The 22,362-nt window shown below is 32.3% G+C and overlaps 5 protein-coding genes across 8 annotated transcripts in view; 1 reads left to right on the top strand and 4 right to left on the bottom strand.

The window, feature by feature from the left end:
• sigmar (Tumor necrosis factor alpha-induced protein 8-like protein sigmar) overlaps positions 1–1,376 on the bottom strand; it is a 28,446-nt gene extending 27,070 nt beyond the window's left edge. Inside the window, exon 1 of the mRNA XM_018509119.1 lies at positions 1,249–1,376. The gene's annotated coding sequence lies outside the window, so the exon portion shown is untranslated. The remainder of the gene's footprint in view (positions 1–1,248) is intronic.
• Positions 1,377–2,493: 1,117 nt separating this feature from the next.
• Positions 2,494–4,538, bottom strand: betaggt-I (geranylgeranyl transferase type-1 subunit beta). Its single transcript, XM_018510449.1, has 3 exons — positions 3,470–4,538; positions 2,945–3,314; positions 2,494–2,851 (listed from the first exon to the last, which is right to left on the bottom strand). Exons 1-3 carry the CDS (start codon positions 4,196–4,198, stop codon positions 2,730–2,732), a joined length of 1,221 nt encoding a protein of 406 aa, XP_018365951.1. The 5' UTR covers positions 4,199–4,538; the 3' UTR covers positions 2,494–2,729.
• Positions 4,539–5,352: 814 nt separating this feature from the next.
• Positions 5,353–9,503, bottom strand: LOC108763110 (adenosine kinase). 3 transcript variants are annotated; one of them, XM_018510464.1, is made up of 6 exons: positions 9,413–9,503; positions 8,769–8,968; positions 7,720–7,893; positions 7,360–7,630; positions 6,923–7,192; positions 5,353–6,828 (listed from the first exon to the last, which is right to left on the bottom strand). In XM_018510464.1, exons 1-6 carry the CDS (start codon positions 9,485–9,487, stop codon positions 6,628–6,630), a joined length of 1,191 nt encoding a protein of 396 aa, XP_018365966.1. In that variant the 5' UTR covers positions 9,488–9,503; the 3' UTR covers positions 5,353–6,627. The 3 variants fall into 3 exon arrangements, with proteins under 3 accessions (XP_018365966.1, XP_018365974.1, XP_018365983.1); XM_018510472.1 differs by having other exon boundaries at positions 8,769–9,000; positions 9,096–9,483; XM_018510481.1 differs by having other exon boundaries at positions 9,096–9,483.
• A 753-nt stretch (positions 9,504–10,256) lies between these two features.
• Positions 10,257–15,523, top strand: l(1)G0020 (RNA cytidine acetyltransferase l(1)G0020). The gene is made up of 17 exons (XM_018508972.1): positions 10,257–10,457; positions 10,709–10,972; positions 11,046–11,204; positions 11,327–11,563; positions 11,918–12,122; positions 12,203–12,324; positions 12,472–12,608; positions 12,676–12,963; positions 13,049–13,130; positions 13,212–13,328; positions 13,525–13,701; positions 13,783–13,930; positions 14,117–14,261; positions 14,322–14,530; positions 14,705–14,877; positions 14,971–15,219; positions 15,295–15,523. Exons 1-17 carry the CDS (start codon positions 10,350–10,352, stop codon positions 15,514–15,516), a joined length of 3,042 nt encoding a protein of 1,013 aa, XP_018364474.1. The 5' UTR covers positions 10,257–10,349; the 3' UTR covers positions 15,517–15,523.
• A 296-nt stretch (positions 15,524–15,819) lies between these two features.
• Positions 15,820–22,356, bottom strand: LOC108762291 (nuclear FMR1 interacting protein 1). Of its 2 annotated transcripts, XM_018509226.1 has the most exons (6): positions 22,326–22,356; positions 21,795–21,986; positions 17,617–17,918; positions 17,307–17,533; positions 16,379–16,606; positions 15,820–16,194 (listed from the first exon to the last, which is right to left on the bottom strand). In XM_018509226.1, exons 1-6 carry the CDS (start codon positions 22,353–22,355, stop codon positions 15,824–15,826), a joined length of 1,350 nt encoding a protein of 449 aa, XP_018364728.1. In that variant the 5' UTR covers position 22,356; the 3' UTR covers positions 15,820–15,823. The 2 variants fall into 2 exon arrangements, with proteins under 2 accessions (XP_018364728.1, XP_018364735.1); XM_018509233.1 differs by lacking the exons at positions 21,795–21,986; positions 22,326–22,356 and adding an exon at positions 18,118–18,129.
• Positions 22,357–22,362: the final 6 nt, after the last annotated feature.

The raw sequence follows: 22,362 nt of genomic DNA, 5'->3' as shown, positions 1-22,362 counted from the left end.
CTGAAAATTGAGCCCTTCTTCTTCAAAATTGACTTAATTTTCACTTTTTTTTAAGATTTTTGAGATTCCACTCAAAAGAATTTAGGTAGTAATTAGAATTTAATAGATTTAACTATAAAAAATTCTAATTCGTTTATTTTTAACTATAATTTAAATAGCCATTTTTGGAACAACTATAATATTTATAGTTATTTTAATCATGAAAATATATCAGTTGTGCTATTAAATATTATCGTACACACTGCTTAAAAATCTTTAGTTTCTTCTCAACATATTTTTTAGTTATTATTACCGCATAAATAGTTATATTCACTATAATTGCGATTGCACTTATACTAAATAAAAATGTTTATATTATTTACCATTTCTATTGTGATATTTTATTGTATTAATATTTGAAATTATCATAAATTGCAGTACAATTTTTTCACGTTTGAAGAACATACATATAAGATTATCGTTATTACCAGTAATAACTAAAAATAGAGCTTTTATTTTTGGCCGTAATTATTTTATACAGTACAATTATATAATTACAAATATCAAACATTTTTCTCTGAGTAATTTCTTCGTAGCAAAAGGAATTAATTTCGGAGTCGTATTTTGCGAAGTTGCAAAATACGACGGAGTTCATATAAATTATAGATCTGTTCTTTTCAGTTGAGCTTCTTGCACGGTACAGCTCTTCTCTTTATTATTTTTTCATGTCTTATGTTGGAATAAAAAAGAGAAAGAGTAACAGATGCAAGAAGTTCAGCTAATGCCTGTTTCTACCAATGTAGATTAACTTTAATCTCGGTTTAATTTACTCCTTATCCTTTTCTAAATCTTAAAATTAGAAAAAAAATAGAAACTAAGTTAAACCAGGATTAAAGTTAATCTACATTAGTGGAAACGGAAATAAAAAAAGAACCAGCTCTCTCTCATTTAAATTCATACGCTGCAATTTTTTTCTTCTTATAAAAATAAGACTATCGCATATTCGCTCATCGAACGCGGAAATTCTCGGCAACGCGGAATTGCGCGCGCGGATGAATTCCAATTTAATTTCAATTTCAATAATGCTGCGCCAACGCTTCGCATTTAATAAAAGATAATACGCGCTATTATTCCGCGCGATTGCGAGTCGGCCGATCGCGGCCGAGAAAGACTGGGCTGGGAAAAGACGAGCCCAGTCCGCTCGCGCGATTTCGCACGCAACGGCGCGCGACGATCCGGTCAATTTGAATTTGTCGCGCACATACTAACCTCTGCCGATGCTGTGGGCCGCGGGAGCGCGACCCGACTCGCGAACGGGATGAAATTTCTCCACGGGCGAGAGCCGCCGCGGTCGCCGTCGGGCTCCGGCGTCGTCCTCGGGATCGGAGGTGCTTCCGTCTTTCACCGATTTGCGCGGCAACGCGCGATACAAAAACGAGAAAAAAGATCACGCACAACCAGCACGGTTCGCGAGGCGCGGGAGTACTGCGTCAGTCGCGACAGCGCTCGACAACGATGAACATCCGTCTAATCGGTCCAATCACTCCGATCCGTTGCGCTGCACGGCCGAGCAACGTCTGCGATGGTGATACGCGCGAATCTAGTCGCGAACCCGGTTGCCATAGCACCGGGCCGCGCGATTGGCGGAGGAGCGAAGGGCGGCGCTAACGCGGGTTGCACCTATTGCACTTCCGCGAAATGAAATTCCGACGTCACGAATATGAGCGACGAAAATGGCGTTTGTCGAAATCAAAAGCTCTCTCGGAAGAGCCCACTTTCTTTTACAGCTAGTAAATTGACGTCTTTATAAAGTGTCATTTGCCTACATACACATGTTACTTGTATTCGCAATACTTCATTTTTCTTGCCTCCTGCACCCTTTTGACACTCTTTATTACGCGTGAAGTTGTATGTAAATCGGAGCATATGCGAAGCGCGTATTTCGTATTTAAATAATCGCGCGTTATAACTGTATATCACTTAATAATTTAATTAGTTATTAATGTTACTATTGTGTAGTTTTATTTAAAAATTTAACATTAATTTCTTACATAACAATAATAATATATGACTAATAAAAACAATTTAAAAAATTAATAAAATTATAATTGCGAAAAGAATATTTAAAGATTGTGTGTATTATATTTCTCGTATACCAAATATGTTTCACACAATTTGACTATTTTTATGAAATAAAAATGCTATTCAAATGTTCATATTTGTTTTAAATATTTACTAAATTTTAATTTTCGAATGCAACTAATTTTATACAAAGAATATGTTAATTATATCAATTTATGATAAGCAATTAGAAAATAGAGATAGTATAATATGTCATCATTTCTCTGAGTTGAATGAATATTAATAGGATTATGAATAATATCTAAATATCCGGAATAAAAAAACACAAATTACAAAGAGTAAGCTAAATCGTTTTTATTAATATTCCTTTTCTATCAATATGTAACTATATATATCTATGTTTTAATACATATACTTTACATATATATACTTATAACAAGCATTCAACAAACAGCCCCAAATAATATACAAAATGAAATATCCTGTCCATGTGGTGATTATTGTTGCAGTATTAATTGACATCTTTAGAATGCGAATTTTAGCACAGAGAATGCGATGAAATGCGAACGAGAGTTACGATCGAATGTGATTGAATGTCCGATCTGACATAATAAGTACTGTGCGTTTCTGATATGATTACTAGTCCCTCGAATGTTTATGCACCGAAGTCATTCATTCCGCCACTTTTTATGAATCCGTTGTAGATGCTCGTAAGCTCGTTGAGAAATATTAAGTTCGGGGTTTATTGAACACAAACCAGGCTGTCTTAAAAGACTTAAGCCACACAAACCTGTTGAAGAAGTCATATACTTGCGTTATTATTATAAAGACGTGTAAATTATACTACGAAACAAGATTGCGACGTAAATTATCTCACATTTACCTAAATACGTATGTAAAGGATCCGACCGAATATTGTCAAATTTGGCCAATCCTCCAACGACAGTGTCTTGAGTATTAAGGATAAACGTTTTGTTTTGTTCAGCGTCTGAAAAATTGAGGAACTCCAGCAGCTCGAGCGTAGCACCAACCCAGAAACTGTAACACGTGTCGGACGGTTTTCCAGGCCTTCCATTAAATCCACCATCCTGTCTCATAAGGCACCAACGCTTTAACCGAGCTAAACGATCCCGTGTCAATACTTCCAATATGTTAATATGTTCTCTCATCAGAAACAAACTTGCTACGGCACAGAACGTAGAGCCTCCATGAGATTCGAGACCTGGTCCTTGCCCAATACCGCCATCATACGACTGTAATTATCATAATAATGTAAACCATCTATTATGTAGCAACTAGCAAAAGGAAGGTAAAGATAATGCCTACTAATGAATATTAATAAATAATAGATAATATAATAGATAAAAAATAAGTAACAATAATAATAATAATTTAAATGAACGCTTACAATGCTTCGTAAAATATAGTCAATAGCCCTTGGAATATCCACACCTGACCAATCATCTAAAATTGCAGAAACACAAGAGGCACAATAGAGGAATCTCATGTCGCTCTCACATCCCGTAACCATGGCGGTGAAAGATCCATCGGGATTCTGACAGGCTCGGACCCCCTCGATGATGGATAGTCTATCAACTCTACTGAGATCGTCGTCAAGAATCAAGAGGGTTACCAAGCTAGTGTAAGTCATCGCTAAATGACCATACTGATACTCGGGTACATCCTTCGGTATCATTGTGGACGACTGAAAGCCGGAACGCGGGCCGGCTCCTTCAACCTGGAGTCCATAAATCCAGTCAATCGCCTCAGACTTGGCCTGCTCGCCGATCTCATCCAGCGAGTTCAGTAGATCCAAACCGGAGAATGCAAAGTACGCTATCATCGGTCTGGTAGAGTCGAAATCCGTCAGGTTGCTAGGCATGATCTGTAGTAACCTTAGGAAATATTTGACATGCTTCTCCCGCACCAGTCGCGGCGTCATGATGAGATCTCGATGTAGTTGATTAAACCTTACTCTAAATCGACACGCGGCACGCCTCAAGGAACGCGGTAACCTGTCGTTGTCGTTGTGCGAACTTGATGACAAATCATATATGTAATTTCTGTCAGTTGACACGCCTCTTGTTTCCTGTCCCCATGCCCGCTCGTCAAAACTCCCGGAAATGCCCCGATGCATCGTGAATCTTCATACCTCGGCGACACATGTCATCCGCTTCCTTTACACGCCGTAGTCAGATTGACGACAAAAAAAGTGCATTACAATCGTCGTGTAAACAAGCGTAAACAGGCGTAAATGAACTTCAGAATCAGAAGGTAGCCTGACCGACGTGTCCACGTTTTAAATGGACCCATCTACTGGCGCCTCCGTGTATAAAATGTGTACCATGACTATGTAACCGGATATTTCCGCCGGGTAACGTCCACAATCCTTTGATTCTATTCCGTGCTATGTCCATAAAATATAATTGCCTAGGCCTGATTTTTTTTAAGAAAGTTTGCAAGTAATATACACTGAGCAATAAGTTGGAGTAAAACAAATTTGTTTCAATAACACTAACTTATTACATCAATGTACACAATTCAAATTTTTTTTGGAAAAAGAACGGGCACAAAAATAATTAAAAATTAATGTAATATTATTGATACAATGACTTGGTTCAAATTTTTCTCTGATCATCTCGGACAAAATTGAAGCAAAATTTATAATTATGTAATTCCTAATTTATGTCCATTTCTCCAAGATTTAAAAAATTTAGATTAATTTAACGTAAATTAATTTCATTCTCGGTTTAACTTTTTATCTTTTTTGAATTAAAAAATTAAAAAAAGATAGAGTAAATTGAACCAAGATTAAAGTTATTTTACATTTTAGTAAAAATGGATATTAGGGTTTTGACCAAACTCCAATTAACTTAATCAGCACTATTTAAAAAAATTAATCTATTAAAGAGAGAGAGTAATAGAATTATGTATCGAAAAAAGATTAAGAACTGTAGAAATTTTATCCTAAACAATTCTGCCGGTCGAGTTCATCGCAGATTAAATTAAACGGAATTTGATTGAGGTGAACTTAAGATTGAAAACTCTGACACAAACAATTGTAAAAGGAAGACATCCAATATCTTTTTTTTCACAGGAAGTCAACAAGGAATATTATAAAAAAGAAGATAAAAGATCAAAATAAAATGAATATGAATACTTTCTATAACATTTCCTTGCATATATTTGTACATATATATCTATATATATGTATGACAATCAACATTGACACATTACTCTATACTTTGTAATAAAAAAATAGAAAGGGAAACTTATTATATAAATGTTAATTACAAACTCTGTTACACATTTCTGGACATTGCAACATCAGGTAGATAAACTACAGATCTATAGTGGCAACGATAATCAAGGGAAATCTCTAATATTTCTCCCTATTACTTTGTATCAATAATAATAATAATACAATTGCTGCATTTAGAAATGTATGGTCTGACGACTCGAATTTAACGCGACGGTAGTCTTTAATAAATAAAATTTTCTCAAATATAACTTCGCGATGCGACACGCGCGCATCTCTGCTATAAATAAAATCAATATCAAATATAAATCTAAAGTCAGCAGCACATGATGCACATTTTTTTGCTAAATTGTTCACGTTCTAATAGATTACTAGAATTGCATCATACAGGATATCAATCATGAAACTTTATCCCTAGAATGGAAAGTGAAAAGTGAAAATTTTAACCATTGAAGTTAATGGAGAAATTTTTCACTTTTCACTTTTCATCTTAGGAAAAGTTTCATGATCGATACCTAGAACACATAATTTCTAGTAATTTACTAAAATGCAAGCGATCAAACAAGAAAACATACATCATATGGCACTGGCTTAAGGGGATCTTGAACTGAAGGCCGAATTCCGATAACATCGTTTACCAATGAAATGCGACACATCAACACATCTTTATATACTACTACATCAATGTCGCACACACATACACACGCACATACATAAATTTTCGTAGAACGATACTGTATAGAATTAGATATCTAATGCCCATTTCTACCAATGTAGATTAACTTTATTCTCAGTTCGATTTATTCATCTTTTTCTAATTCTTAAAACTAGAAGTCTAACTCTAAAAACTCGACCTTATTTCTTCATGTAATCTAATAGTCTGTAGGCTTCAATTTCGTAAATACAGATTGCAGAACTTTTACATAAAATAAATGTTGTCTCGACAGCTCTGGACGCCATTTGACATTAAAAATGGTAAAAAGATATCAATTTCAAAACTATGGATATAAATTCCATATATATTAATGGATATACTTTAATTCTGGAGAAGGAGATTTCTAAATCTGTAAAAGTAATATATGAGATATCGTTCTATGAAAATTATTACATTCAGTCAGAAAATTATTGCGGTAAAACAAACGACTTTAGGATCCCCTTAATCGAATATGGACGTAACATCGACAAGGAATGCTAGTTATCGTTCTAACAATCAATAAATTCGCTAATAGAACTTTCAGGCAATAAATAACCGTGTGCAATTACGTTATCAGGTAACGAGTCATTAGCGTCCTAGAGAGATCAAATCGTTATGGCAGAAAGTCGGGAGGCATGTCGCTCGGCAGTGTGACGCCGAGCCTGGTTGTCATGCAAGACGCAACTTTGCATCCTAATTCTAGGCAACTCTTCGGATCCCAGTGGGCCAAGACGCCGGCTAGGAAGCCAGCCACCAGAGCATCGCCGGCGCCTGTTGTGTCCACAATAGGTGTCTTAGGCACGATGGGCTGCACCTGAATGTAACAAAGAAATTACGAAAGAATTGAACCTTCTGCTGCCGCCTGTCTCTTTCGATTATCTTTATTTGTTCTCTTGATCGAAACGAACCTGAACAGATTGTCCTCTACCCCACACGATAATCGCTGGCGCGCATCCACCGCGCGTCATGATAAATATACCATCGTCGGCCAACCAGTCCTTACTATTAGCGCTAGAAACGTCCATCGTAATTCTTTTTAAGCTATTCAATAGGAAAGGTATATCAGCAACATCGTCATATTTCACGTTCAATGCTTGAGCTAGCGCGATCATTTCTCTCGCGTTACCGAACACGATCTTAGCGTGACCGACCATTTCGCAAATGGCCGCTTGATGATCCTTCAAAAGCATTAAAAAAGCTCAAATAAACAAATAATGTATTTGTTATTTCAATTCACATAAATATCAATAATTTAATTAAATGATATTAATTTGATACATGCCTTGCTATGATATGCTGATTATATTATTTAATGTTAATAATATTTTATAGTTCTCACACATACCTGGAATATATAAAAAGAATTAAGATTGAACGCTACAATAATATTCTTCTCTTGCGCCCGCTTGACCAATTCCTTGGCCACATCTAAACTGTGCGTTACGAAATAGCCTTCGATGTAAATTATTTTAATACTATCTAATTGCAGATTAGCCTTTTTAAGATCATCCAACGTATATACACTAGCTGCGCCAAGATTAGCAACGAGACTGCGGGACGTATCGTACACAAGAGAGACGCATAATCCAGTAGGCAAGGTCGGATGTACGGCATATCTAATAAAACAATTATAATATTATACGATTGTAAATTTGTTATATTTTTTATAAAATGCTTAATAATGCTTCTTATGTGTATTACCAACCTTGAGTCTACTCCCGCAAGTCGAACTAATTTTTCTAAGATCGAACCTCTTTGATCATTTCCAAGACCTCCGCAGAAGATACTGATTTGGGACTCATGGGTCTCGTCACAGAGCCACTGCAAGATTCTCAATGTATTCTGCGCAGATCCTCCAGGATTTGTGTATTGTTCTATCCTGTAGCGTATAATTTTTCATACTTAATAAAAATTTAATATATGTATGTATATAAAATAGCTACTAAGTATTCTAAAAGATTTTAAGGCGTGATCTTAAGGAGTGATTTCTCACATAAATTCAAGACAAAAACTTCATACCATATATTTGAGCTTAGTTTCAAAGATACATGGAGTCAAAATCGAAAAAAAAATCGTTTTTCTAAAAATTTCGAAAACCACTCGAATTATTTTAATGAAACTTTGTATATGTTTAAAATTTCATCAAAATAACTCGAACAATTCCTAAAATTTTTGGAAAAAATAAAATTTTTCCTTCAACTTTGTATTTTTCACACTCTGTATTTTTTTTCATTTTGATTTGTGTGAGAAATCACTAATTAAAATTTTTCAGAGTACTACTTAGTAGCCATCCTGTATATATATATTTTTTATAAATTGTACATACAAATAAAAGCTTAAAGAAACACTGATGCTTGTACTGTATGGAAACTTTCCAGCAACAACCATATCGACACAAGAGTTATTCTGTATTTGCCTGTTATTAAATATTGAACAAAGATAAAATAATTCCTATGTTGATGTGTCTGCTGCTGAAAAAATCTCTACATATATTTTTTCACAATAAAAGTGTAATATAGACATAAATGTAAATCTGTTAAATATATTATGCTTGTTCATTATTATAAACAAATACTACATACACTTTATCTCCAGTATTTTGTTAAAATAATTTATTGAATGAAAACATAAAAATATATCCTGATTAGACTTATTCTGGACACACATGACAACAAATTAAAATTAAAATGTTACAAAAAATTGAAATTTATATACAGAACAAACATCTGTGTTCTAATAAATGTATTTATTAACTCTGGTGGCAAATCCGTGATTAACTCTTGCAGCTTCTTCTCGCACAACTCTGTTTCGCCGTCTATCTTAAGATTGTACTTCTTAATCAGCTCATCATTTTTCAGTATCACAAGAATATCCAGCAGAGGATTGCCAAATGCTATGATCGCTGGAAAATCCAAACGAGCGATGGTCTTCCGCAGTGGAATCTTCTCTACCATCTTTCGTATCAAAGAGCGAGTTTCAAATGTACCTTTCCAATATAGACATGTCAAGATACAAAATATTAATAAACTAATCTCATAAAAATCAAAACACACGCGTGTCAATCGGTAGTAAACTACTTACAAGGTCAGCAGAATATTTCGAATCATCCTAATTTGTGCTGAATAATTATAGAGAATAATTATAGCTACATGGAAATTAGGAAAGTAAAGACCGTCACCGAGGAACACACTAATAAAGTTATCGCCAAATTGAACAAGATACAAAGCTCTAAAATTGTGAACTATAAAAGACAACCGAGTGGACAATTGCTTCGCCTGAAATTATTCTCTCTTCCTCGTGACAATACGTCGAAAAGAGTCGCGCAACTTAAACGTGCACGTCAGTCTTGCTCCATTCATTTCGGAAGTCACATCGCGCCTTGTCCGTCAGCAACTTACTCTACCGCGTATGTCACATTTCTCAACATAACCTAAATTATTCCTATATACAGAAAGAAATTTGAGAGTGGCCATCCTAGCCTTTTTCACGAAACGCTTGAGGAGCAATGAGGGACTGCCTACAAAAACACAGAGTAAAGCCTGATGTACAATTAAAAATACAGCCAATAGGAACCGAGATTATTATAGCGTTTTCGGCCAGATCGGGTTTGCACCAACTTTGGTTGGATTAATCTTTCCTATTGGTTGACGTCACACGCTCTACCAATAGGAGAGCACAAAACGCCATTGATCCAACCCAGGTTGGTGCAAACCTGGCCGGGCCGAAAACGCTAATACTCTTACCATACCTCGTACTCACTCTATCAAGCGCGTTGGAGTGAGTAGGAGCTATGGGGGGTGATCCCGATTGACCACGGTTCAATTGGACACCACCAATCACAGCGAACGGTGCTTAGGAGCTTTGTAGTCTCAAGCGCTGTGAGTGGCTCGTGTCCAATTGAGCCGTGTCCAACTGGGTGACACCCGAGCTATGGTAGGAGCATATTGGAACATATTGGAGCATGCGACGCAAACAAACCTTAGATTTCAACTTATCAGAACCCGTGTTTATCATAATACACGATTTCTGATAGGTTGCAATCTGTTATTCCCCGTTTCTATTACCTGTATTTTAATTGTGCATCAGGTTTAAGAATTTCAACCTATCAGAAATGTGTATACTAGAATGCACGATTTCTGATAGGTTATTCCTGTGTATTCCTATTAAAAAAAGAGAAGAACTTGTGGTGGGAGTTGTTCCTTGTGTGAGTATGGATATTCATAGTGGATGTGCTTGCACTTGTACCTGTGATTGCATGTTGCATATTCGCACGAGGTTGATTAACGTGGTCCTGAACAATTTTGATGTGCATTTAGGCACGATATTTCTGTTAGAATGGTTCGTAAGAAGATAGACAATCGACTACGCGTTCTGATAGAAAATGGTGTTTCTACGGGACATAGGACGCTGTTCGCCATCGTCGGCGAGAAAGCGAGGGACCAAGTGAGCCAAATAACCTTTTCACAAATTTGTTTTGTTGTTAATTGTATTTTACAGCCGCTAAAATGAATAAAAAAACTTAATCAAAAAATGTATTAAGAAATCATTTAAGAACTTCTTTATTATTTGAAGAAATTTGTGAAAATTCTAAAAACATTGCTTATTCTCATACGACTTAAATGTTTAGATTCTAAAGTCTGAGAAAACTGTATATTCTTTAAAATATATATCTATTAAAAAACAAATTCTTTTAGGTAGTATTGTTGCACCATATGTTATCCAAGACTGTCGTCAAAGCTAGACCTTCAGTGCTTTGGTGCTACAAAAAAGACTTAGGTTTTAGTAGCCATAGAAAGAAACGAATGAAATCATTGCAGAAGAAAATTAAGTCGGGTAAATTGGACATTAACGAAGATAATCCATTTGAATTGTTTGTTATTTCAACTAATATTCGTTACTGTTACTATAATGAGACACACAGAATATTAGGTAATACATATGGCATGTGTATATTACAGGTATGTATAATTTTATCTTTTCTTGCTTATCTATTTTATAGTTTTGTTATAATGTTATGTATAATGATTTTAGGATTTTGAGGCAATTACTCCAAACTTATTGGCACGTACTATTGAAACTGTAGAGGGTGGTGGAATTATTGTATTTTTACTACAATCTATGAACTCTTTGAAGCAGTTATATACAATGAACATGGATGTTCATCAGAGATTCCGTACTGAAGCTCATAAAGTAATAATATAACACTTTTTTTTAAATATATTTGAAACATAAAATTAATATTATATAAATTAATATATAATTTCCATATACATATAGATTAATATAATTTTTTATTTATCTTATTAATTTAGGATATAGTATGTCGATTTAATGAGAGATTTTTGTTGTCATTGGCTTCATGTACTCGATGTTTGGTTGTTGACGACCAACTGAATGTATTGCCTGTTTCCTCTCACAATCTAAGGATAGAACCTGTGCCTAAGTCAGATGTTTCAGAGGAACAATCGAGCTTGGATACTTTAAAGGAAAGTCTGCAGGACACTCAGCCTGTATCTGCATTAATCAATTGCTGTAAAACAGTTGACCAGGTTAATTAACATAAAAATTAATACTAGAACGGCTGATGGTATCACTTTGGCTCTGCTAATTATTTCAATTTTTTTCTTTTTTGTATTAGATATGCAGTCTAAAATATTAAAAATATAAACATAATACAAATAATGTTAACAACATTAATGATAATTCTAATACAAATAATATCAAAATAACTTTCCTAACTGAAAGCAAGAATGAAAAATTACCAAATTAGCATCATCGACAATCCCAACGAAATCTATACTATCAGCTGATTTGGTGTTAATTATATATAACAAGATTATTATTAAATGTTTTTTAACTTTATATTAAATATTTAAATATGATTTAAACATTTTTTTTTTTAGGCAAAGGCAGTTCTTAAGTTTATAGAATGTATTTCTGAGAAAACTTTGAGGTCTACTGTATCGCTAACTGCAGCTAGAGGGCGTGGAAAATCTGCTGCGTTGGGACTTGCTATCGCTGGAGCTGTTACTTTTGGATATTCTAATATATACATCTCGAGTCCTAGTCCGGAGAACTTGAACACTCTTTTTGAATTTGTCTTCAAGGGTAAATTTATTAGATTAATCGTCATTTTTTTTAATTTAAGAAATCGTCGATTGTATAAAATACAATTTGTATATTTATAGGGTTCGATGCTCTGGGATATCAAGAACATCTCGACTATGGTTTAGTACAATCCACAAATCCAGAGTTTAACAAGGCCACTGTCCGTGTAAATGTATTCCGAGAGCATCGCCAAACAATTCAGGTGTGTAATTCTATTTTTAAAAAAATTAAATTTTTTTTTATACATATAAATTTTTTAAAATATATCCATACAATTTATTTTGGTTTGTAACAGGATATCCAGACTTTTTTACGGTATTACAAATTAACATTATTTTGTTTTTTACAGTATATACATCCAACAGACACCCACAGGTTAAATCAAGCAGAGTTACTTGTGATCGATGAGGCAGCAGCAATTCCGTTACCCTATGTCAAAGCGATGCTTGGACCTTACCTGATATTTCTCGCGTCAACTATAAACGGGTAAATCACTCAAACTTTCCTGGAATACAGATAGATTATTAATTCTCTCATTTACTAATATTTATAGATATGAAGGTACAGGTCGGTCTTTATCACTCAAATTGCTACAGCAATTGAGAACGCAAACTGCTGGGTCAAATAGCCATAATGGGAAAAATGAAAAGGAGCAAAATGAGAAAACTCTTATCGGAAGACAATTGCATGAACTTACTCTTGACGAATCAATACGTTACAAGCCGGGTGATGCTGTAGAGCAATGGCTGTGCGATTTACTTTGCCTGAACGTTACAATGCACGCCCCCATTCTTTCTGGATGTCCTCCTCCCGATATGTGTGAATTGTATTATATAAACAGGTATTTTTTTTTATATTAATATAAGTAATTTTTCAAATGCTTATAAATTAAAAAATAATACGTACTTCTCTCTAATTTTTTTCAGAGATACATTATTCTCTTATCACAAGGCTTCTGAACTGTTTCTGCAGAGATTGGTCTCTCTGTATGTTGCATCACATTATAAAGTATGTATTCCATAAAAAAATATTTTTTAATGAAATTGTACTTTATTAATATTAACCTAATTAACTATTAATATATTTTAGAATACCCCTAATGATTTGCAAATGATGTCTGACGCACCTGCGCATCATCTATTCTGTCTCTTGGGACCTGTAGATTCCAACAAAAAGACTTTACCTGAAATATTAGTGGTTCTTCAAGTAACTATAATTCTATGCAATTCAAATCTAACTATCTCAATTAAAATAAATTTCTGACATTTATACATTTTACATTTCATTAAAATCGACATTAAATGTAAAAAAATTAATATTTTTTTTAGACTGCATCTCCTGAATTACTTTTATTTTATAATGAATTTATTCTATACGAAGAGATACATTTTTTACGTTTTAGATTTGCTTAGAAGGCCAAGTCAGTAAAACTAGCATAAACGATGGTCTCTCACGAGGTCGTAGAGCAGCGGGCGACTTAATACCTTGGACGATCGCTCAGCAATATCAAGATGAAGATTTTCCAGTATTGTCTGGCGCGCGCATTGTTAGGATTGCTACACATCCTGATTACCAAGGAGTAAATATTTTTCTTTTATAACTTGTCGAAACTTTTCGACTTAAAATTATATGAATTTGCTAAAGAGACAATAAATTGCAGATGGGCTACGGCAGGCGTGCATTGCAACTGTTGAAGCAATATTACGAGATGAAAATGCCTAATATCAATGAAAGTGTTATAGAAGAACCAATAACAGAAATAAAAAATGTTCCCGATGAAGCAGTTAGTTTATTACAAGAAACTATCGGTAATATCCGTTTATCTATAGACATTTTCTATTTTTAAACAGAATTTTAATAACTAATATTTTGTTTGAAAAGGAATTCTATTAAAAACTTAATAAGTTTTTAACAGAATTCCTTTTCAAACAAAATATTAGTGTTTTAAAATACGATTTATAATACAGTAATGTTTTCTTTACAATTGCTTGCAGAACCGCGCAGTTCGCTGCCACCGCTTCTGTTGAAATTAAGCGAAAGACATCCAGAACATCTGGATTACATTGGAGTGTCTTTCGGAGTTACCGAACATCTATTGAAATTTTGGAAGCGATCCAATTTCGTACCTGTGTATTTAAGGTGTGTACCAATGTGATAAAATACAAGGTCAACTAATCTCAAATTTATATGATTTTTCAGACAAACGGCAAATGATATAACGGGAGAACATTCTTGCATAATGCTTTGTAAAATTAACGTAGAACAAAATAATGATAAGTGGCTGCAAGCTTACTGGAGCGATTTTCGTCGGCGATTTCTAAGTCTGCTCTCCTATTCATTCAACATCTATACAGCGTCACTTTCATTAAGCATATTAATTAACAAAACATTATCACTTGAATCTGTCAGTAAGTATATTATTAATTGTTATTAATAATTTATTATACGTATCAATTATTACTGTTACTACTGATAGGTAAATAAATTTTTCTCTACTTGTATACTCTGCGAAATTAATTTTAATGAAGATCCCTTAATTAACATGTTTATGAATCTAAATTAAATTCTAATATCTGTTTCAGCATTGAGTAAGGAAACAATGAACGTTTACTTTACATCGTACGATTTGAAACGCTTACAAATGTACAGTAACAATATGGCAGATTATCATTTGATTATGGATTTGGTGCCGTCTTTAGCACGTCTATATTTCTTAAATATGATGGGAGACACTCATTTCTCAGCAGTGCAATCGGTAGGATATATTCCAAATATTTTTATTTCATATTAAGTATTTTAATTCATACTAAAATCCTGTTCGTTCTATTCAACACGCAATAATTTTTAGGCTATTCTACTTGGCTTGGGCTTACAACATAAAACTGTCGATAAATTGGCAGAAGAATTGAATCTCCCATCTTCACAGTTGCTCGGTTTATTCAATCGTATAATACGTAAATCGATCCAATATTTCAACAGAGTCGCGGAAAAATATATCGAGAGCACTATGTTGCCCAAAGAATCGACTAATGAAGGAATAAAATTGGATCCTTTAGGTGGTCAAAATTTACGCAAGGAATTAGAAAGCGCAGCTAAGGTTTGCATTTTACATAATTTATTCTCTAAATTCCCACTTATGTAATATATATAAAAATAACATTCTCTATTATAGGATTTAAAAATTAAACAAAAAGCAGAATTAGAGAAACTGAAGAAAGAAAATTTGGAGCAGTATGCTATCAAAGGATCGGAAACGGAATGGACTAGTGCGTTATCGGGCAAGCATAGTAAACATCTTATCTCTATAAAGACTGGTGAAAAAAGAGCTTCAGCAGATGATAGCATTCAAGAATCTGACAAAAAACACACAAAGAAAAAAAAGCAACGTACATAACTTTATGTATAACATGAAATAAATTAATTAATTGAACAATTGACTGGTTTATAAAAATAATTCCACAAGTTTTTTGATTCATAACAAATTTATTTTGATTCATTACATAATTATTATTTATTAGAAATTATAATTAGAAAAATATAATATGATATATGAGTATAGGTTTAATAAACATCACAGATATTTTCTTTATAAATATTCATAACATTTTGTACCAAATATGCTAATAGCTAAAAAAATTAAAGTCTATATATGTATAAAAAAATTGTTTCTAGATTTTTTACATAATCGTTGGTATTTTAGATCAATTTATATCAAAGAAATTATTTTCTATAATATATTTCACACACTGACAAATTAAATTTCTCTCGTGTTGTATAGAACGCGAAAGCAATTTTTCTAACAATTGATTATGATATCTACGTAGAAAAAATTTCTCATTTTTGTTACTAACTACTATGTTTGGTTCGCGGCTTTGCTTATTTTGATCTGTAACGACTGTACTTTGAAATTTATTATTTGATTCATCATCCGCGTTGGTATAAGACTGCGCATTAGAAACCTTTTCACAAACTTCCGTAGAATTTTCTTCATGAATTGTATTTTCTGTAATCTCATCCTGCAGATTCTCTTCCGTTTTTCTTTTTTTTATAGATACTTCTTCTGGACCATCATCTAAAGACAAAATTAGTACCTTAAAATGTTTTGTACGAAAGACTATTTACACCGATAAAAAATTAACTTTTAATAATTATATGAATTTCACAAGCTTTCTTATATTAAAAAATATAGATGATAAAAGGCTAATACATGCATACTCGATTGATTTAATAAATATTAAGATTTGCACATTACTTACCACTGTCTTCACTTTCATAATCTGCTACTAAACTAGGTAATATAAGCGAACTGGTTACAGTTGGTAAATTAGTGGACTCTGCTGCTGTTTGCGATACATATTCTGGTACTGTAGATGCATGCGGTATATCATCCTCATCCGAAATATTATCAATATCTTTTCCACAGAAATTTGTTTGTTCCACCTGTTCATCTAAGTAAACCGCACCAGTTTTTTCTTGCAAATCAGCTATAAAAAAGAATCAGTTTTATCTGATATTTTGTGTATAATATAGAATAAAATTTTTAATTATTAAGGAGAGAAGTAACAGAATTATATATCGACATTACAGGTTAAAAAGTATTACGATTTGATCGTACAAATTATAAAACTTCTTTACACAATTAAAATACGCACAAAAAAGCTGTGAGACGATTGATTTAACGAGAAAATAAAAAAAAGTTAAATGATATTTAGTATCCTTGCAATTTTTTAACTTTCTTCGATTTTCTTGCGTCAAATCGTTCATCCCGTTTTTGTGTATATTTTAATTGTGTAAAAAGAATTTTACAATCTGTATAACCAATTCGGAGTTCTTTTTAATCTGTAATATGCAATTTTATTTACTTTCTTTGATTTTCTTGCGTCAAATCGTTCATCCCGCATCGTTTTTGTGTATATTTTAATTGTGTAAAAAGAATTTTACAATCTGTATAACCAATTCGGAATTCTTTTTAATCTGTAATGTCGATAATTCTGTCATTTTAGAATCCTCGTGATATAAACTGATTAGATTATAATTTACATAAGCTAAATTTTATAAATTGCATAATTGATTTAATATAGAATCAAAATGTCAATAAATTTAATACAAAGATCTCAATTTTTTTCTATATACTAACATTGTAAAGCAAATTATATTCATAACAAATATATTCCCATAACTTACTTATTCCACCAAACGGGCGTAAACCTCTATATGTTTCTTCTGTACGGATACAATTGCTGTTGGTTTCGCGTGTGTGCCGTTTGCGAGACCTGCGTTTTTTCTCACGAACATTCGTCTTATTTGTTTTCGATCGTATATTATAATTCTGCTTGATTACTTCTCCCCTTTGTACTTTTTCTAGCTCTTCTGCCTTGCGTAATTTTATGTTGTCTTCAGTGGGATACCTCCTGTTTTTTTTTATTTAAAAAAAACAAATTTTTATTACTTGTACTTACTAATGCATTTACATTTTGATATTTGTTAAACTTACTTTTTCCGTTCCGTTATCCATTTTTCAATATCTTCTGGTGTCGATAAGTTCTTCAATTTTTGGTACAAACCAGAACGATGCTGCATACTAATATGTTTTTCAACGAGTGAGGGATGCGCCGAAAATGTGCAGCCATCAATCCCACAAACCATGTGTATGCGTTTGTGATCAGAGAGATCATCCTCAGATGGGAAATCTCTATCACAGACTTCGCAATAATAAGTCTTGTTGTCGTCGTCAGAACTGACATAATTTTCATCTCTCATATCGCATAGATCTTCACTATCTGGATACAGATGAGCCTAAAAATCGTCACCTTCCTTTTTCACACGAAGATCTTAGTATACATTTACTTGCTCGTAACATATCAACAATACGTTGCATGGTCATTCTTAATTGTATGCTTTACAATTTATTGCACAATTTTTATTCCATTTATCTTTAGTTATAAGCAAATATAATACCATAATCTTGTACTGTACATCTATTATTAATAATTACCTTCATATCAATAAATAATTATTATTCATAATATCTGAAGCTATGAAGTATTCAACCGGGGTATTCAGAAATTCTCTCTCTACATCAATATATTTACATATGCGAGGCAGCGAGACACAGATCTTCCTTTCACTGTTTACTCCTTTTTAGACTATTTAAATAGTTATAAATTTGCACATATTTTGTCGAAGCATACAATAATAATATGCATAGCTTGTGTAGTACTTGCGACGTCAAAAGCTCGTTGAAATATTTTATAAATTATATATATATATGTAATAATAAAATACAAAAAATCTTTATAATCGCAATTGTATTTTTCTGTATATCATAAGTATTAATAATGTGTATACGTGTTAACGCATTTCTATTTACATTTCATATATTAGCATGAGATTTATGCATGTATCATAAGCTTGCATCAATCATTGCTTCATTAATCTCTTTAAATGTAAATTATTAAATTGTAAAAATTCACAAAAGATTATTTTCATATTTCAGAACGATTATTTCAACACGTACCATTTTAGTGATTTATAGTGATAGAATGATGGGAAACACCAGAGAATTAGAACTTATAGAAATATGATTTATTCTTATAATACTTATTTCAATTACAAATTCATTTTTTTGTTTGTCATTGTATATTTTCTGGAAGTTATTTCTGGAAACAAATACCTTAAATATGATACATATATAATCATGATCATTTATAAAAGTGATATTACTAACTAACAGAGCCACAAGCTATGTCAGACTTTTTTGTTCACATTAAAATACGCGTTTCATGTAAATAATCTATAAATTCGTTATCTATTTTAATGTCGCAGATTAGATACCGTAATTCTGTAACTATTTCTTACATATAATATAGCTTGCGGCACTGTATACTGGCCATGTATACTAGACATGGAAAAAACTTTGAGAAAAATTTATTCACAAGCGGCCAGTTTTTACATGCCTGATAAAAAATGATTACATCTAGTTAACTGTCATATTACAAGTGCTTAAGTAATAAACTATATCCGACACTATATCCATATGAGTAGATACATATCAATATACATTACTCAACAAAATTAAAGGATCACTTGTTCCACCCTGCAAAAATAAGTAAATTTCGAGATAGAATAACTTTGCCAAAAATCATCGTATCAAGATTTTTAAAAAAGTATTTTAAAGCTTGAAATTTCTACTTTTCAAACCTGTACTTTAAAAAACCGTATTACTCATATTTCATAAAGTTACACAAACATAAATGAAGATGCATCAGATCTCAAAATTTTTTACGAAATTTGTGAAGTTTCACGGATCCAAGTAAAAATTGTACACAAATGCGGTTTACATCTTTCGAAAGAGTGAATCTTTACCTTCAATTTCTTTTTTTATGAAGCTTGGTACGATTTTTTTTCACCGAGTTATTCAACGTTGAAGCAAAAAGGGTCGTTTTTGCTTCAATGTTAAATAAAAAAAGTAAATTAAAGATAATGACTTATAATAAAGTTTTTGCATACAAAAATGATTTGAAGTATTCAAAAGTTAGTTTTAAGCTTTAAAACGCTTATTTCAAACATTGCTTTGTAATCATTTTTCGCAGAGATACGTAAACCTTGATTTTGACCTTTTTAAAGCTAATTCTAAATGATCCTTTAACTTCAAGATAGAATGACTTCGTAAATAATGATCGTAACGAAATTTTTAAAAAAGCATTTTAAAGGTTGAAATCTTTACTTTTGAAATCGGTAATTGGTATTTTAATCCGACTGATCCTTTATGGAGCTATACGGACATAAATGGATACCTGTCATATGTAAAAATTTTGTAAAAATTTTACAAATGTCTATGGCGTGAAGTAAAGATCACACAAAAATGCAGTTTACAGCAATCGTAAATCTTTACCTTCAATTTGCTTTTTTATAGACCTCCGTACGTTTTCTTTCACCGAGTTGTTCAACATTGAATAAAAAGTCGTTTTTGCTTTAAAGTTGAATTCAGTAAAAAAAAATCGTACAAAACTTCATAAAAAAAGAAATTGAAGGTAAAGATTCACTCTTTCGAAAGATAAACCGCATTTGTGTATAATTTTTACTTGGCTCCGTGGAACTTCGCAAATTTCGTAAAAAATTTTGAGATCTGATGCATCTTCATTTATGTTTGTGTAACTTTATGAAATATGAGTAATACGGTTTTTTAAAGTGCATGTTTGAAAAGTAGAGATTTCAAGCCTTAGAATACTTTTTTAATAATCTCGAAACAATGATTTTTTACGAAGTTATTCTATCTCGAAATTTATCTATTTTTGCAGGATGGAACAAGTGATATTTTAATTTTGTTGAGTAGTGTACAATACATAAAAAAAAAAGATGAAGTAGTTCTCACAGATGGCCTAATTGCTCTAAAAACTATTTCAACTAGCTGCTACTTTCTCAACGTTATTTCATCAGCACGTTTTTAAATAGCATACACTTATGATGTAAATAATACAAAAGACATACGATTGTTATGTCGCAAAAATTATGAAAAAAAGAGGTGGAGTGTATCTACATATATCAAGATCCTATAGAACTTATAGCGATGATACGGGTAAAAAAATTTGCTAGATATCAAAATATAAGGATCAAATCGTTCTGAAGTTTGAAAACAGATGGTTGTGTATCATTTGAATTATATAATTCTTTAATAGGAGGAGTAGCCTCTTAAGCTTAAGACTGTGCCTGTTTGCTGGAAGGCTGCGTCTCCTCCTTTTGCTCCGTTTGTTCTGATTGTTCAGTTGAATTCACAGTTTTCTGAACACCCCTGGATTCATTCGTATTGCTATCATCTGTTTTCTGATTACCCTGTAAAACCAAAGTAAGCCATCAACGTTGAAGGAAACACGCCGAATTTTCGTCGCACAATGACTACATACGTTTATAGAATATGTGTCTAGAATTAAAAAATGTACGTCTTATAATAATATATTTGCTATTAACTCATTCCCATATCTTGTCTATTAATTTTTATTGCACATTTGTCATCGGAGAAACAAAATGTAGAGTGTCTTTATGTTCCATAGAAAAAATATAAATCTAGGACGTAGTGTAATATCTCACGACTTGTCAAAAAATATACCTGTTTCACTTTATATCAAGTCATGCCATACTGTTGTCCTATATATTTTTTAATATAACTTCAATATTAAAAGAAAAATATCATACTCAATAATTAGAAAGGTTGTAACTCATTTATTTATTAAAAAATCAATCAATTTATGCTTTTATTTATCTAAAATAAGACAAATTATTGCACTACCCCTTATTCTCAATTAAAAAACAATAATTAAAGTAAATTTTGTTTTTCATGTACAATGAGATAGCATGCAAAAAATTGCTATGCAAATTATTTTCACCCATATAATAATTTGTTCATATACATATACTGATTAACACATACATAAACATACACACACCCATTACCACATACACGTTTTAAAATAATAATTAATAAATTGACATCAAGTGATATAAACAAAGAATAAAGACAGAAAATAAAAGTGTTAAGATATTGGATAAAACAAGCCAAGTTGTACAAAGAAAGTAATTTTATTGCAATCATATCAATTTTTTCTTCGGAAAAGTTTCAAACTTAAAATAAAAAGTATTAAAATAATTTTGACATAACAGCGACAAAAACGATACCTGTTCGGGATGCTTTGCAAGATATTCATTTTTTGCATCTCTTATCATCCTTGTTACTTTGTTTCGAAGATCCTTAAATTCCTCCCATTCTACGGCATCTTTGTTCTTTTTTGCTTTAGCATACAGTTTGTTTTTTCTTTGAATCTCATTACGAATTTCATCTGTCATCCATGGTTTTTTTAATTCTAATTCCTAAATAATTATATTTCTTCAATAAGATTTAAGTGTCAAAAACTTAATAACTAATACAAAATTTTTTTAGAATTTAACTACATACGTGTACATTACTAATTATCATATACTATAAAAGGAGAATTTAATCTTGTCAAATTAGTTTTCGAATGTAACAAAAATATGTAATAAATACATTATACTAGAAACGATCTTGCTTATAAATCTGTAGTCAGGAATAAATCCATGATCATTAAATCAAATAAACCAAGAGCTTGTTTGTAATATTTTTATCAAGACTAATGTGATTCAAGGATAAAAGCAACTTTAACAATACGACGAAGGCCAGAGAGTACGTACTTCGATCTTGCCTTTCTTAGGGTTACCCATCGTCTTG

This window comes from Trachymyrmex cornetzi, unplaced genomic scaffold, assembly GCF_001594075.2.
Source record: "Trachymyrmex cornetzi isolate Tcor2-1 unplaced genomic scaffold, Tcor1.1 scaffold11, whole genome shotgun sequence".
NCBI lineage: Eukaryota > Metazoa > Arthropoda > Insecta > Hymenoptera > Formicidae > Trachymyrmex > Trachymyrmex cornetzi.
Note: the sequence above shows the minus strand (reverse complement) of the source record. Positions and strands in the feature narration are given on the sequence as shown.

Excerpts from the sequence above, each read along its gene's own strand:
- LOC108763110 (XM_018510464.1), bottom strand. The coding sequence starts at position 9,487 with ATGGCCACTCTCAAATTTCTTTCTGTATATAGGAATAATTTAGGTTAT. Across the intron at positions 8,969-9,412 it reads AATGTGACATACGCGGTAGA|ATGGTAGAGAAGATTCCACT; the intron begins GTAAGTTGCTGA and ends TTGATACGAAAG. Across the intron at positions 6,829-6,922 it reads GTAGAGGACAATCTGTTCAG|GTGCAGCCCATCGTGCCTAA; the intron begins GTTCGTTTCGAT and ends TGTTACATTCAG.
- betaggt-I (XM_018510449.1), bottom strand. The coding sequence starts at position 4,198 with ATGCATCGGGGCATTTCCGGGAGTTTTGACGAGCGGGCATGGGGACAG. Across the intron at positions 3,315-3,469 it reads ACTATATTTTACGAAGCATT|TCGTATGATGGCGGTATTGG; the intron begins GTAAGCGTTCAT and ends TGATAATTACAG. Across the intron at positions 2,852-2,944 it reads TCCTTTACATACGTATTTAG|GTTTGTGTGGCTTAAGTCTT; the intron begins GTAAATGTGAGA and ends CTTCTTCAACAG.
- LOC108762291 (XM_018509226.1), bottom strand. The coding sequence starts at position 22,355 with ATGGGTAACCCTAAGAAAGGCAAGATCGAA. Across the intron at positions 17,534-17,616 it reads TGGATAACGGAACGGAAAAA|GAGGTATCCCACTGAAGACA; the intron begins GTAAGTTTAACA and ends AAAAAAAAACAG. Across the intron at positions 16,195-16,378 it reads TTATGAAAGTGAAGACAGTG|ATGATGGTCCAGAAGAAGTA; the intron begins GTAAGTAATGTG and ends TTTTGTCTTTAG.